This window comes from Salmo salar, chromosome 18, assembly GCF_965601325.2.
Source record: "Salmo salar chromosome 18, fSalSal1, whole genome shotgun sequence".
NCBI classification, from domain to species: domain Eukaryota; kingdom Metazoa; phylum Chordata; class Actinopteri; order Salmoniformes; family Salmonidae; genus Salmo; species Salmo salar.
This window is the reverse complement of record NC_138308.1, coordinates 17501-35000: the sequence shown is the minus strand read 5'-3', so window position 1 is coordinate 35000 and position 17500 is coordinate 17501. Positions and strand designations below refer to the sequence as shown.

Here is a 17500-nt window from a genome sequence, read left to right as displayed (position 1 = left end):
AATACAATAAACCTGTTCCTCCTGGTCTAGTCTGTAAAATACAGTAAACCTGTTCCTCCTGGTCTAGTCTGTAAAATACAGTAAACCTGTTCCTCCTGGTCTAGTCTGTAAAAATACAGTAAACCTGTTCCTCCTGGTCTAGTCTGTAAAAATACAATAAACCTGTTCCTCCTGGTCTAGTCTGTAAAATACAGTAAACCTGTTCCTCCTGGTCTAGTCTAAAATACAATAAACCTGTTCCTCCTGGTCTAGTCTGTAAAAATACAGTAAACCTGTTCTAGTCTGTAAAATACAATAAACCTGTTCCTCCTGGTCTAGTCTGTAAAATACAGTAAACCTGTTCCTCCTGGTCTAGTCTGTAAAATACAGTAAACCTGTTCCTCCTGGTCTAGTCTGTAAAATACAATAAACCTGTTCCTCCTGGTCTAGTCTGTAAAATACAGTAAACCTGTTCCTCCTGGTCTAGTCTGTAAAATACAATAAACCTGTTCCTCCTGGTCTAGTCTGTAAAAATACAATAAACCTGTTCCTCCTGGTCTAGTCTGTAAAATACAGTAAACCTGTTCCTCCTGGTCTAGTCTGTAAAATACAGTAAACCTGTTCCTCCTGGTCTAGTCTGTAAAAATACAGTAAACCTGTTCCTCCTGGTCTAGTCTGTAAAATACAATAAACCTGTTCCTCCTGGTCTAGTCTGTAAAATACAATAAACCTGTTCCTCCTGGTCTAGTCTGTAAAATACAATAAACCTGTTCCTCCTGGTCTAGTCTGTAAAATACAGTAAACCTGTTCCTCCTGGTCTAGTCTGTAAAATACAGTAAACCTGTTCCTCCTGGTCTAGTCTGTAAAAATACAGTAAACCTGTTCCTCCTGGTCTAGTCTGTAAAAATACAATAAACCTGTTCCTCCTGGTCTAGTCTGTAAAATACAGTAAACCTGTTCCTCCTGGTCTAGTCTGTAAAATACAGTAAACCTGTTCCTCCTGGTCTAGTCTGTAAAATACAGTAAACCTGTTCCTCCTGGTCTAGTCTGTAAAATACAATAAACCTGTTCCTCCTGGTCTAGTCTGTAAAATACAGTAAACCTGTTCCTCCTGGTCTAGTCTGTAAATTACAATAAACCTGTTCCTCCTGGTCTAGTCTGTAAAAATACAATAAACCTGTTCCTCCTGGTCTAGTCTGTAAAAATACAGTAAACCTGTTCCTCCTGGTCTAGTCTGTAAAATACAATAAACCTGTTCCTCCTGGTCTAGTCTGTAAAAATACAGTAAACCTGTTCCTCCTGGTCTAGTCTGTAAAAATACAATAAACCTGTTCCTCCTGGTCTAGTCTGTAAAATACAATACACCTGTTCCTCCTGGTCTAGTCTGTAAAAATACAATAAACCTGTTCCTCCTGGTCTAGTCTGTAAAATACAGTAAACCTGTTCCTCCTGGTCTAGTCTGTAAAATACAGTAAACCTGTTCCTCCTGGTCTAGTCTGTAAAATACAATAAACCTGTTCTAGTCTGTAAAATACAGTAAACCTGTTCCTCCTGGTCTAGTCTGTAAAAATACAATAAACCTGTTCCTCCTGGTCTAGTCTGTAAAATACAGTAAACCTGTTCCAGTCAGTCTCTTGTTCCTCCTGGTCTAGTCTGTAAAATACAATAAACCTGTTCTAGTCTGTAAAATACAATAAACCTGTTCCTCCTGGTCTAGTCTGTAAAAATACAATAAACCTGTTCCAGTCAGTCTTGTTCTAGACTGTAAAATACTGTTGTTGATGAGTGGACTTCAGGAAACAGCAGGGATTGCACCCCGCCTATCCACCGACAGGACCGCAGTGGAGAAGGTGGAAATCTTCCCAAGTTCCTCAGCGTTCACATCACCGACAAACTGAAATGGTCCAACCACAGTGAGGTGAAGGCGTAACAGCACCTCAGGAGGCTGAAGAAATTCAGCTTTACCCGCTAAGACCCACAAACGTTCACAGATGCACCATCGAGAGCATCCTGTCAGGCAGTATCACCGCCTGGTACGGCAACTGCGCCGCCCTCAAGTCTGCCCAACGCATCACCGACGGCAGACTGCCTGCCCTCCCAGGATACCTACAGCACCCGATGCCACAGGAAGGCCAAAAGAGATCATCAAGGACAACAACCACCCGAGCCACTGCCTGTTCACCCCGCTATCATCCAGAAGGCGAGGTCAGTACAGGGGCATCAAAGCTGGGACCGAGAGACTGGAAAAACAGCTTCTATCTCAAGGCCATCAGACTGGTAAACAGCTTCTATCTCCAGACCATCAGACTGATAAACAGCTTCTATCTCCAGGCCATCAGACTGGTAAACAGCTTCTATCTCCAGGCCATCAGACTGATAAACAGCTTCTATCTCCAGACCGTCAGACTGATAAACAGCTTCTATCTCCAGGCCATCAGACTGGTAAACAGCTTCTATCTCCAGGCCATCAGACTGATAAACAGCTTCTATCTCCAGGCCATCAGACTGGTAAACAGCTTCTATCTCCAGGCCATCAGACTGTTAAACAGCTTCTATCTCCAGACCATCAGACTGTTAAACAGCTTCTATCTCCAGACCATCAGACTGATAAACAGCTTCTATCTCCAGGCCATCAGACTGGTAAACAGCTTCTATCTCCAGGCCATCAGACTGATAAACAGCTTCTATCTCCAGGCCATCAGACTGATAAACAGCTTCTATCTCCAGGCCGTCAGACTGTTAAACAGCTTCTATCTCCAGGCCGTCAGACTGTTAAACAGCTTCTATCTCCAGGCCGTCAGACTGGTAAACAGCTTCTATCTCCAGGCCATCAGACTGGTAAACAGCTTCTATCTCCAGGCCGTCAGACTGTTAAGCAGCTTCTATCTCCAGGCCATCAGACTGTTAAACAGCTTCTATCTCCAGGCCATCAGACTGATAAACAGCTTCTATCTCCAGACCATCAGACTGATAAACAGCTTCTATCTCCAGGCCATCAGACTGATAAACAGCTTCTATCTCCAGGCCATCAGACTGATAAACAGCTTCTATCTCCAGGCCATCAGACTGATAAACAGCTTCTATCTCCAGGCCATCAGACTGATAAACAGCTTCTATCTCCAGGCCATCAGACTGATAAACAGCTTCTATCTCCAGGCCATCAGACTGATAAACAGCTTCTATCTCCAGGCCATCAGACTGGTAAACAGCTTCTATCTCCAGACCATCAGACTGTTAAACAGCTTCTATCTCCAGACCATCAGACTGATAAACAGCTTCTATCTCCAGACTGTTAAACAGCTTCTATCTCCAGACTGTTAAACAGCTTCTATCTCCAGACCATCAGACTGGTAAACAGCTTCTATCTCCAGGCCATCAGACTGGTAAACAGCTTCTATCTCCAGACCATCAGACTGATAAACAGCTTCTATCTCCAGACTGTTAAACAGCTTCTATCTCCAGACTGTTAAACAGCTTCTATCTCCAGACCATCAGACTGGTAAACAGCTTCTATCTCCAGGCCATCAGACTGGTAAACAGCTTCTATCTACAGGCCATCAGACTGTTAAACAGCTTCTATCTCCAGGCCATCAGACTGATAAACAGCTTCTATCTCCAGGCCATCAGACTGATAAACAGCTTCTATCTCCAGGCCATCAGACTGATAAACAGCCATCACCAGCACATTAGAGCCTGCTGCCATATATACATAGACTAGGAATCACTGGCCATTTTAATGTTTACAAATTATACATTATTCATCAAATGTATATACTGTATCTTAGTCTGTCACTGTGACATTGAGCATCAAAATATTTATACATTTATTTTAGAGATGTGTTCATTGTTAGATATTACTGTACTGTTAGAGCTAGACACCAACATCTGCTAAACACGTGTATGTGACAAATAAAAATTAGATTTGAGTTCACTGTAACGTTTCCCCATTTAACAAAACATTTATTTATGTCCACAGTCATATCAACTAGCAAATAAAACATCCAAACACTGTAATGAACCTCCAAACACAGCAGATCAAATGTAAATATTAGAAGTAGTTATATTTTATTATTGGTCACATCGGTGGTATAATACAGACAGCTGGAGCCAGGGGGTCAGAGGTCAGGCTCTGCCCTGCTGGGTCAGGAGAGGAGGGGCTTAGTGGTACTTCCTCCAGCGGTCGTGCTCTGAGAGGAGAAGAAGAGAGCGAGAGAGAGAGAGAGAGGAGAAGGAGAGAGGGAGAATGGAGAAGTGGGGACAGAGAGCGAGAGGGGACAGAGGTTAACGTCAGATCGTCCTTCCCAGTGTCTGTACTCACTGAGGTGGTCGTACTCCCACAGTGTCTGTACTCCCACAGGGTTAGGGTTAGTACTCACTGAGGTGGTCGTACTCCCACAGTGCAGTGTCTGTACTCCCACAGTGTCTGTACTCCCACAGGGTTAGGGTTAGTACTCACTGAGGTGGTCGTACTCCCACAGTATCTGTACTTACTGAGGTGGTCGTACTCCCCCAGTATCTGTACTCCCACAGTGTCTGTACTTACTGAGATGGTCGTACTCCCACAGTGCAGTGTCTGTACTCCCACAGTGTCTGTACTCCCACAGGGTTAGGGTTAGTACTCACTGAGGTGGTCGTACTCCCACAGTATCTGTACTCCCACAGTGTCTGTACTTACTGAGATGGTCGTACTCCCACAGTGCAGTGTCTGTACTCCCACAGTGTCTGTACTCCCACAGGGTTAGGGTTAGTACTCACTGAGGTGGTCGTACTCCCCCAGTGTCTGTACTTACTGAGGTGGTCGTACTCCCCCAGTGTCTGTACTCCCACAGTGTCTGTACTTACTGAGATGGTCGTACTCCCACAGTGTCTGTACTCCCACAGTGTCTGTACTTACTGAGGTGGTCGTACTCCCCCAGTGTCTGTACTCCCACAGTGTCTGTACTTACTGAGGTGGTCGTACTCCCCCAGTGTCTGTACTTACTGAGATGGTCGTACTCCCACAGTGTCTGTACTTACTGAGATGGTCGTACTCCCACAGTGTCTGTACTTACTGAGATGGTCGTACTCCCACAGTATCTGTACTTACTGAGATGGTCGTACTCCCACAGTATCTGTACTCCCACAGTGTCTGTACTCCCACAGTGTCTGTACTTACTGAGATGGTCGTACTCCCACAGTATCTGTACTTACTGAGATGGTCGTACTCCCACAGTATCTGTACTCCCACAGTGTCTGTACTCCCACAGTGTCTGTACTTACTGAGGTGGTCGTACTCCCCCAGTGTCTGTACTCCCCCAGTGTCTGTACTCCCCCAGTGTCTGTACTCCCCCAGTGTCTGTACTCCCCCAGTGTCTGTACTCACTGAGGTGGTCGTACTCCCCCAGGGTTAGGGCTAGTACTCACTGAGGTGGTCGTACTCCCACAGGGTTAGGGTTAGTACTCACTGAGGTGGTCGTACTCCCACAGGGTTAGGGTTAGTACTCCCCCAGGGTTAGGGTTAGTACTCCCCCAGGGTTAGTACTCACTGAGGTGGTCGTACTCCCCCAGGGTTAGTACTCACTGAGGTGGTCGTACTCCCCCAGGGTTAGTACTCACTGAGGTGGTCGTACTCCCAGAGGGTTAGTACTCACTGAGGTGGTCGTACTCCCCCAGGGTTAGTACTCACTGAGGTGGTCGTACTCCCCCAGGGTTAGTACTCACTGAGGTGGTCGTACTCCCCCAGGGTTAGTACTCACTGAGGTGGTCGTACTCCCCCAGGGTTAGTACTCACTGAGGTGGTCGTACTCCCCCAGGGTTAGTACTCACTGAGGTGGTCGTACTCCACCAGGGTTAGTACTCACTGAGGTGGTCGTACTCCCCCAGGGTTAGTACTCACTGAGGTGGTCGTACTCCCCCAGGGTTAGTACTCACTGAGGTGGTCGTACTCCCCCAGGGTTAGTACTCACTGAGGTGGTCGTACTCCCCCAGGGTTAGTACTCACTGAGGTGGTCGTACTCCCCCAGGGTTAGTACTCACTGAGGTGGTCGTACTCCACCAGGGTTAGTACTCACTGAGGTGGTCGTACTCCCAGAGGGTTAGTACTCACTGAGGTGGTCGTACTCCCCCAGGGTTAGTACTCACTGAGGTGGTCGTACTCCCCCAGGGTTAGTACTCACTGAGGTGGTCGTACTCCCCCAGGGTTAGTACTCACTGAGGTGGTCGTACTCCCCCAGGGTTAGTACTCACTGAGGTGGTCGTACTCCCCCAGGGTTAGTACTCGCTGAGGTGGTCGTACTCCCACAGGGTTAGGGTTAGTACTCGCTGAGGTGGTCGTACTCCCCCAGGGTTAGTACTCGCTGAGGTGGTCGTACTCCCCCAGGGTTAGTACTCGCTGAGGTGGTCGTACTCCCACCAGGGTTAGTACTCACTGAGGTGGTCGTACTCCCACCAGGGTTAGTACTCACTGAGGTGGTCGTACTCCCAGAGGTAACTGAGGGCCACGTATCCAACCAGCAGCATGGCCACGCCTCCGATACCTCCCTTCTTCACGTTGATGTACTTGTTGTAATATCTGTCATGGCCTGGGGGGGGGAGACAGCATGTTACTCTGTGTGTGTGTGTGTGTGTGTGTGTGTGTGTGTGTGTGTGTGTGTGTGTGTGTGTGTGTGTGTGTGATAACTGTCCCAGAAGTCTAACCATTGCGGATGCTGGCGAGGAGTCCGTTAGGAGTGTGTGTGTGTGTGTGTGATAACTGTCCCAGAAGTCTAACCATTGCGGATGCTGGCGAGGAGTCCGTTAGGAGTGTGTGTGTGTGTGTGTGTGTGTGTGTGTGTGTGTGTGTGTGTGTGTGTGTGATAACTGTCCCAGAAGTCTAACCATTGCGGATGCTGGCGAGGAGTCCGTTAGGAGTGTGTGTGTGTGTGTGTGTGTGTGATAACTGTCCCAGAAGTCTAACCATTGCGGATGCTGGCGAGGAGTCCGTTAGGAGTGTGTGTGTGTGTGTGTGTGTGTGTGTGTGTGTGTGTGTGTGATAACTGTCCCAGAAGTCTAACCATTGCGGATGCTGGCGAGGAGTCCGTTAGGAGTGTGTGTGTGTGGGGGGGTAACTGTCCCAGAAGTCTAACCATTGCGGATGCTGGCGAGGAGTCCGTTAGGAGTGTGTGTGTGTGTGATAACTGTCCCAGAAGTCTAACCATTGCGGATGCTGGCGAGGAGTCCGTTAGGAGTGTGTGTGTGTGTGATAACTGTCCCAGAAGTCTAACCATTGCGGATGCTGGCGAGGAGTCCGTTAGGAGTGTGTGTGTGTGTGATAACTGTCCCAGAAGTCTAACCATTGCGGATGCTGGCGAGGAGTCCGTTAGGAGTGTGTGTGTGTGTGATAACTGTCCCAGAAGTCTAACCATTGCGGATGCTGGCGAGGAGTCCGTTAGGAGTGTGTGTGTGTGTGATAACTGTCCCAGAAGTCTAACCATTGCGGATGCTGGCGAGGAGTCCGTTAGGAGTGTGTGTGTGTGTGTGTGTGTGTGTGTGTGATAACTGTCCCAGAAGTCTAACCATTGCGGATGCTGGCGAGGAGTCCGTTAGGAGTGAAGTCCCTCTTGCCCATCCAGGAGCCCAGTTCACACAGCTTCACCTCCATCAGCCGCTTCTCACCCACAGGGACTAAGGACACAGGTATACACACAATAAATACACACACACCTGGTATACACACAATAAATACACACCTGCCATCTCTCTTACCCACGGGAACTAAGGACACAGGTATACACACAATAAATACACACCTGGTACACACACACACCTGGTATACACACAATAAATACACACCTGGTACACACACACCTGGTATACACACAATAAATACACACCTGGTACACACACACCTGGTATACACACAATAAATACACACCTGGTACACACACACCTGGTATACACACAATAAATACACACCTGGTACACACACACCTGGTATACACACAATAAATACACACCTGGTACACACACACCTGGTATACACACAATAAATACACACCTGGTACACACACACCTGGTATACACACCTGGTACACACACACCTGGTATACACACAATAAATACACACCTGGTACACACACACCTGGTATACACACAATAAATACACACCTGCCATCTCTCTTACCCACAGGGACTAAGGACACAGGTATACACACAATAAATACACACCTGGTACACACACACCTGGTATACACACAATAAATACACACCTGGTACACACACACCTGGTATACACACAATAAATACACACCTGGTACACACACACCTGGTATACACACAATAAATACACACCTGCCATCTCTCTTACCCACGGGAACTAAGGACACAGGTATACACACAATAAATACACACCTGCCGTCCCTCTCTTTCACACACACACACACACACACACACACACACAAACCTGCCGTCCCTCTCACACACACACAAACCTGCCGTCCCTCTCACACACACACAAACCTGCCGTCCCTCTCACACAATAAACACACCACCGAAGATAGTAACCATATAACTTCGTAACAATGAATGCTATGTCTTGTTAGCATTTCACTAGAGAGACCTGAGCCAGTTGTGTACAATTCTCATAATTCACAAAGATGCAATAAGTTAACTGACAAACTGTGTTCTCTAGATAAGCTAACTAAAAGGTTTAATAGGTAGCTAGTTCAAAGTCCCGGGAGTTATGTTGAGTCTGGGTCGTTGAGACAGTTAGCCTGTCATTAGCCGGCAAGCTACAAAACGTTGCTAACTCCGACTGCATTGCAAGAGGCTAGTCCTGCAGGCTAACTAGCTTAGCTAACTAACATGGCTACATACCTAGCCACCTAGCATATCGAAATATATGATAGTTAGCTAGTTCAAAGTCACGGGAGTTATGTTGAGACAAGGCTGTTTGTCATAACCAGTTAGCCTGTCATTAGCCGACAAGCTACAAAACGTTTCTAACTCCGACTGCATTGCAAGAGGCTAGTCCTGCAGGCTAACTAGCTTAGCTTAGCTAACTTTTTATTTTAACAGTAACATATAAAACATAACAGCCAGAGGTTATTCCCAAAGAAATGAGAAAACAAAAAATAGAAAACCTATTCCACATTATATCAAATCAAATACAGACATATAGCTAACTATCTTACCTGGCTAAATACCTAGCCACCTAGCATATCGTCTGGACGCAAAACGCTGTAAAATTAGTTGAATATTTTTACAACCCTTTAGAGAAACTGTCAGGGAATATATATATATTTCTATTTGTTTTTTTTCGCTTATTCTCCTCCTTGTAATATACCCAAGCTGTTTTTAAAGTTGTATTTTGTCCGTTTTAATGACCATGACAGTAAAGTCCTTGACTTGACTCGTAACCATGGATTTACCGCGGCCTTCAAAAACACAACATAGAAACATTATTAACTAACTCGCTTTTTTTTTAAAAATGTAATAAAATACAATGTTTCGTATGTAAATGCTGAAGTGAAAATATGTCAGTTTGATTAATTAAAAAATAAATTAAAACCTGTAAACGTTTATTTTTTTTTTTTACAGACAACCGACGTACCTATTCTGTCCGCCATCTTGTCCGGTGGAGACCGCAGTGGATGTCGGGATTAAAAATGGAAGGAGAGGATTGTGGGAGGACTGTGATTTTGAGTCTAGATGGGATACAGCTTTTATCAACAAACAAAAAAAAAAATCACTTTTCGTAGTAAGTTTAGGAGAACGTACGTAGCAGGTTAGGAGAAAAAGGTTATGATAATTAGGTTAAGGTTAGGAAAATGGTTAAGTTTAACTAAAATACACCAAAAAAAATATAATATACTTAGATGTCAATTTGACAAAAGCTGTATCCCATCTAGACATATTACCGCTTTCCATGTTGTCCGTAGCTTGTGAGGTGTGGAAACATAAAAGTATATATAATATTTTTTTGGGGGGGCATTTTAGCTAACCCTAACCATTTTCCTAACCTTAACTTAATTATCACAACCTGATACGTTTTTTTCTCCTAACCTGCTGCGTACGGTAAGATACGGACAACGAACACAATTGCATTTTATCAATGGCAATTTGAATGCACAGAGATACCGTGACGAGATCCTGGGGCCCCGTTGTCGTGCCGTTCTTCCTCCTCCATCACCTCATGTTTCAGCACGATAATGTCAACAAGGATCTGTACACAATTCCTGGAAGCTGAAAATGTCCCAGTTCTTCCATGGCCTGCGTACTTCACCAGACATGTCACTCATTGAGCATGTTTGGGATGCTCTGGATAGACGTGTACGACAGCGTGTTTCCAGTTCTCGCCAATATCCAGCAACTTCGCACAGCCATTGAAGAGGAAGTCGGACAACATTCCAACAGGCCACCAATCAGCAGCCTGATCAACTCTATGTGAAGGAGACGTGTCGCGCTGCATGAGGCAAATGGTGGTCACACCAGATACTGACTGGTTCTGATCCACAACCCTAACTTTTAACGGTATCTGTGACCAACAGATGCATATCTGTATTCCCAGTCATGTCTAATCCATAGATTAGGGCCTAATTTATTTATTTAAATGACTGATTTCCTTCTATGAACTGTAACTCAGTAAAATCTTTGAAATTGTAGCATGTTGCATTTAATATTTTTGTTCAGTATTTATACGGGGTCAGTTCCAATACCATATTTACAATGTGTAGGACACTGTAATTTATACGGGGTCAGTTCCAATACCATATTTACAATCGGTATTTATATTGTACTTGGTGGGCTACTGGTATTGAGATAAATAAAGTAGTATTAATATTGTACTGGCATTGAGATGAATAAAGTAGTATTTATATTGTACTTGGTGGGCTACTGGTATTGAGATAAAGTAGTATTTATATTGTTCTGTTATTGAGATGAATAAAGTAGTATTAATATTGTACTTGGTGGGCTACTGGTATTGAGATAAATAAAGTAGTATTTATATTGTTCAGTTATTGAGATGAATAAAGTAGTATTAATATTGTACTGGCATTGAGATGAATAAAGTAGTATTTATATTGTACTTGGTGGGCTACTGGTATTGAGATAAATAAAGTAGTATTTATATTGTACTGGTATTGAGATGAATAAAGTAGTATTTATATTGTACTGGTATTGAGATGAATAAAGTAGTATTTATATTGTACTGGCATTGAGATGAATAAAGTAGTATTTATATTGTACTGGTATTGAGATGAATAAAGTAGTATTTATATTGTTCTGTTATTGAGATGAATAAAGTAGTATTAATATTGTACTTGGTGGGCTACTGGTATTGAGATAAATAAAGTAGTATTTATATTGTACTGGTATTGAGATAAATAAAGTAGTATTTATATTGTACTGGTATTGAGATGAATAAAGTAGTATTTATACTGCTCAAAAAAATAAAGGGAACACTTAAACAACACATCCTAGATCTGAATGAAAGAAATAATCTTATTAAATACTTTTTTCTTTACATAGTTTAATGTGCTGACAACAAAATCACACAAAAATAATCAATGGAAATCTTATTTATCAACCCATGGAGGTCTGGATTTGGAGTCACACTCAAAATTAAAGTGGAAAACCACACTACAGGCTGATCCAACTTTGATGTAATGTCCTTAAAACAAGTCAAAATGAGGCTCAGTAGTGTGTGTGGCCTCCACGTGCCTGAATGACCTCCCTACAACGCCTGGGCATGCTCCTGATGAGGTGGCGGATGGTCTCCTGAGGGATCTCCTCCCAGACCTGGACTAAAGCATCCGCCAACTCCTGGACAGTCTGTGGTGCAACGTGGCGTTGGTGGATGGAGCGAGACATGATGTCCCAGAGGTGCTCGATTGGATTCAGGTCTGGGGAACGGGCGGGCCAGTCCATAGCATCAATGCCTTCCTCTTGCAGGAACTGCTGACACACTCCAGCCACATAAGGTCTAGCATTGTCTTGCATTAGGAGGAACCCAGGGCCAACCGCACCAGCATATGGTCTCACAAGGGGTCTGAGGATCTCATCTCGGTACCTAATGGCAGTCAGGCTACCTCTCAATTTAGAACACACATTTAGAACCCTCATTTAGAACGCTCTTTTAGAACCCTCATTTAGAACCCTCTTTTAGAACCCTCTTTTAGAACCCTCGTTTAGAACCCTCGTTTAGAACCCTCATTTAGAACCCTCATTTAGAACCCTCGTTTAGAACCCTCGTTTAGAACGCTCATTTAGAACCCTCGTTTAGAACCCTCGTTTAGAACCCTCGTTTAGAACCCTCGTTTAGAACCCTCGTTTAGAACCCTCGTTTAGAACCCTCATTTAGAACCCTCATTTAGAACCCTCATTTAGTACGCTCATTTAGAACCCTCATTTAGAACCCTCTTTTAGAACCCTCTTTTAGAACCCTCATTTACAACAACAATCAGCGTTTGAGCTGGACACACTTTTTTCAGAAACTATTTACACAAAAACACACACAGTCCTTACAAAGTTTATCTCCAGAATGTGAGCAGTTTATTTTTTGAAGGAAATGGTTCATATATTCACAGAAGTATATATATTTAATCACTGAACAGTAGCAGACCTAACTTCATCTGTTCCTGACTCTGGATAGTGGATTAAAAAGACCACCTGTTGTTACATCAACACCAGACATCATGATTCATGGAAATGGACATTGTATTTTATCAAATATGAAAACCTTAAATCTCTTCAAATTCAAATCAGTCAGAAAATAAGGATTGTACATAAAACAGAGCAGAATAAATCATCACATCTGGGGACCATCACCACCAGCATGACTAGTATCTATGTGGACCCTACTACAGTTTAACCAGCTCAGCTATAGACTACACCAGCATGACTAGTATCTATGTGGACCCTACTACAGTTTAACCAGCTCAGCTATAGACTACACCAGCATGACTAGTATCTATGTGGACCCTACTACAGTTTAACCAGCTCAGCTATAGACTACACCAGCATGACTAGTATCTACGTGGACCCTACTACAGTTTAACCAGCTCAGCTATAGACTACACCAGCATGACTAGTATCTATGTGGACCCTACTACAGTTTAACCAGCTCAGCTATAGACTACACCAGCATGACTAGTATCTATGTGGACCCTACTACAGTTTAATCAGCTCAGCTATAGACTACACCAGCATGACTAGTATCTATGTGGACCCTACTACAGTTTAACCAGCTCAGCTATAGACTACACCAGCATGACTAGTATCTATGTGGACCCTACTACAGTTTAACCAGCTCAGCTATAGACTACACCAGCATGACTAGTATCTATGTGGACCCTACTACAGTTTAACCAGCTCAGCTATAGACTACACCAGCATGACTAGTATCTATGTGGACCCTACTACAGTTTAACCAGCTCAGCTATAGACTACACCAGCATGACTAGTATCTATGTGGACCCTACTACAGTTTAACCAGCTCAGCTATAGACTACACCAGCATGACTAGTATCTATGTGGACCCTACTACAGTTTAACCAGCTCAGCTATAGACTACACCAGCATGACTAGTATCTATGTGGACCCTACTACAGTTTAACCAGCTCAGCTATAGACTACACCAGCATGACTAGTATCTATGTGGACCCTACTACAGTTTAACCAGCTCAGCTATAGACTACACCAGCATGACTAGTATCTATGTGGACCCTACTACAGTTTAACCAGCTCAGCTATAGACTACACCAGCATGACTAGTATCTATGTGGACCCTACTACAGTTTAACCAGCTCAGCTATAGACTACACCAGCGTGACTAGTATCTATGTGGACCCTACTACAGTTTAACCAGCTCAGCTATAGACTACACCAGCTTGACTAGTATCTATGTGGACCCTACTACAGTTTAACCAGCTCAGCTATAGACTACACCAGCATGACTAGTATCTATGTGGACCCTACTACAGTTTAACCAGCTCAGCTATAGACTACACCAGCATGACTAGTATCTATGTGGACCCTACTACAGTTTAACCAGCTCAGCTATAGACTACACCAGCACGACTAGTATCTATGTGGACCCTACTACAGTTTAACCAGCTCAGCTATAGACTACACCAGCACGACTAGTATCTATGTGGACCCTACTACAGTTTAACCAGCTCAGCTATAGACTACACCAGCATGACTAGTATCTATGTGGACCCTACTACAGTTTAACCAGCTCAGCTATAGACTACACCAGCATGACTAGTATCTATGTGGACCCTACTACAGTTTAACCAGCTCAGCTATAGACTACACCAGCATGACTAGTATCTATGTGGACCCTACTACAGTTTAACCAGCTCAGCTATAGACTACACCAGCATGACTAGTATCTATGTGGACCCTACTACAGTTTAACCAGCTCAGCTATAGACTACACCAGCATGACTAGTATCTATGTGGACCCTACTACAGTTTAACCAGCTCAGCTATAGACTACACCAGCATGACTAGTATCTATGTGGACCCTACTACAGTTTAACCAGCTCAGCTATAGACTACACCAGCATGACTAGTATCTATGTGGACCCTACTACAGTTTAACCAGCTCAGCTATAGACTACACCAGCATGACTAGTATCTATGTGGACCCTACTACAGTTTAACCAGCTCAGCTATAGACTACACCAGCATGACTAGTATCTATGTGGACCCTACTACAGTTTAACCAGCTCAGCTATAGACTACACCAGCATGACTAGTATCTATGTGGACCCTACTACAGTTTAACCGGCTCAGCTATAGACTACACCAGCATGACTAGTATCTATGTGGACCCTACTACAGTTTAACCGGCTCAGCTATAGACTACACCAGCATGACTAGTATCTATGTGGACCCTACTACAGTTTAACCAGCTCAGCTATAGACTACACCAGCATGACTAGTATCTATGTGGACCCTACTACAGTTTAACCAGCTCAGCTATAGACTACACCAGCATGACTAGTATCTATGTGGACCCTACTACAGTTTAACCAGCTCAGCTATAGACTACACCAGCATGACTAGTATCTATGTGGATCCTACTACAGTTTAACCAGCTCAGCTATAGACTACACCAGCGTGACTAGTATCTATGTGGACCCTACTACAGTTTAACCAGCTCACCTGTAGACTACACCAGCATGACTAGTATCTATGTGGACCCTACTACAGTTTACCCAGCTCAGCTATAGACTACACCAGCATGACTAGTATCTATGTGGACCCTACTACAGTTTAACCAGCTCAGCTATAGACTACACCAGCATGACTAGTATCTATGTGGACCCTACTACAGTTTAACCAGCTCAGCTATAGACTACACCAGCATGACTAGTATCTATGTGGACCCTACTACAGTTTAACCAGCTCAGCTATAGACTACACCAGCATGACTAGTATCTATGTGGACCCTACTACAGTTTAACCAGCTCAGCTATAGACTACACCAGCATGACTAGTATCTATGTGGACCCTACTACAGTTTAACCAGCTCAGCTATAGTCTACACCAGCATGACTAGTATCTATGTGGACCCTACTACAGTTTAACCAGCTCAGCTATAGACTACACCAGCATGACTAGTATCTATGTGGACCCTACTACAGTTTAACCAGCTCAGGTATAGACTACACCAGCATGACTAGTATCTATGTGGACCCTACTACAGTTTAACCAGCTCAGCTATAGACTACACCAGCATGACTAGTATCTATGTGGACCCTACTACAGTTTAACCAGCTCAGCTATAGACTACACCAGCATGACTAGTATCTATGTGGACCCTACTACAGTTTAACCAGCTCAGCTATAGACTACACCAGCATGACTAGTATCTATGTGGACCCTACTACAGTTTAACCAGCTCAGCTATAGACTACACCAGCATGACTAGTATCTATGTGGACCCTACTACAGTTTAACCAGCTCAGCTATAGACTACACCAGCATGACTAGTATCTATGTGGACCCTACTACAGTTTAACCAGCTCAGCTATAGACTACACCAGCATGACTAGTATCTATGTGGACCCTACTACAGTTTAACCAGCTCAGCTATAGACTACACCAGCATGACTAGTATCTATGTGGACCCTACTACAGTTTAACCAGCTCAGCTATAGACTACACCAGCATGACTAGTATCTATGTGGACCCTACTACAGTTTAACCAGCTCAGCTATAGACTACACCAGCATGACTAGTATCTATGTGGCCCCTACTACAGTTTAACCAGCTCAGCTATAGACTACACCAGCATGACTAGTATCTATGTGGACCCTACTACAGTTTAACCAGCTCAGCTATAGACTACACCAGCATGACTAGTATCTATGTGGACCCTACTACAGTTTAACCAGCTCAGCTATAGACTACACCAGCATGACTAGTATCTATGTGGACCCTACTACAGTTTAACCAGCTCAGCTATAGACTACACCAGCATGACTAGTATCTATGTGGACCCTACTACAGTTTAACCAGCTCAGCTATAGACTACACCAGCATGACTAGTATCTATGTGGACCCTACTACAGTTTAACCAGCTCAGCTATAGACTACACCAGCATGACTAGTATCTATGTGGACCCTACTACAGTTTAACCAGCTCAGCTATAGACTACACCAGCATGACTAGTATCTATGTGGACCCTACTACAGTTTAACCAGCTCAGCTATAGACTACACCAGCGTGACTAGTATCTATGTGGACCCTACTACAGTTTAACCAGCTCAGCTATAGACTACACCAGCATGACTAGTATCTATGTGGACCCTACTACAGTTTAACCAGCTCAGCTATAGACTACACCAGCATGACTAGTATCTATGTGGACCCTACTACAGTTTAACCAGCTCAGATATAGACTACACCAGCATGACTAGTATCTATGTGGACCCTACTACAGTTTAACCAGCTCAGCTATAGACTACACCAGCATGACTAGTATCTATGTGGACCCTACTACAGTTTAACCAGCTCAGCTATAGACTACACCAGCATGACTAGTATCTATGTGGACCCTACTACAGTTTAACCAGCTCAGCTATAGACTACACCAGCATGACTAGTATCTATGTGGACCCTACTACAGTTTAACCAGCTCAGCTATAGACTACACCAGCATGACTAGTATCTATGTGGACCCTACTACAGTTTAACCAGCTCAGCTATAGACTACACCAGCATTACTAGTATCTATGTGGACCCTACTACAGTTTAACCAGCTCAGCTATAGACTACACCAGCATGACTAGTATCTATGTGGACCCTACTACAGTTTAACCAGCTCAGATATAGACTACACCAGCATGACTAGTATCTATGTGGACCCTACTACAGTTTAACCAGCTCAGCTATAGACTACACCAGCATGACTAGTATCTATGTGGACCCTACTACAGTTTAACCAGCTCAGCTATAGACTACACCAGCATGACTAGTATCTATGTGGACCCTACTACAGTTTAACCAGCTCAGCTATAGACTACACCAGCATGACTAGTATCTATG

The 17500-nt window shown here is 44.0% G+C and overlaps 1 protein-coding gene across 2 annotated transcripts; it reads right to left on the bottom strand.

Annotated features, from left to right (window-relative positions):
- Positions 1 to 3913: 3913 nt before the first annotated feature.
- Positions 3914 to 9677, bottom strand: LOC123724049 (ATP synthase F(0) complex subunit f, mitochondrial-like). Of its 2 annotated transcripts, none has more exons than XM_082964618.1 (4): positions 9548 to 9677; positions 7513 to 7620; positions 6387 to 6539; positions 3914 to 4166 (listed from the first exon to the last, which is right to left on the bottom strand). In XM_082964618.1, exons 1-3 carry the CDS (start codon positions 9561 to 9563, stop codon positions 6412 to 6414), a joined length of 252 nt encoding a protein of 83 aa, XP_082820744.1. In that variant the 5' UTR covers positions 9564 to 9677; the 3' UTR covers positions 3914 to 4166; positions 6387 to 6411. The 2 variants fall into 2 exon arrangements, with proteins under 2 accessions (XP_082820744.1, XP_082820743.1); XM_082964617.1 differs by having other exon boundaries at positions 6423 to 6539; positions 9548 to 9676.
- Positions 9678 to 17500: the final 7823 nt, after the last annotated feature.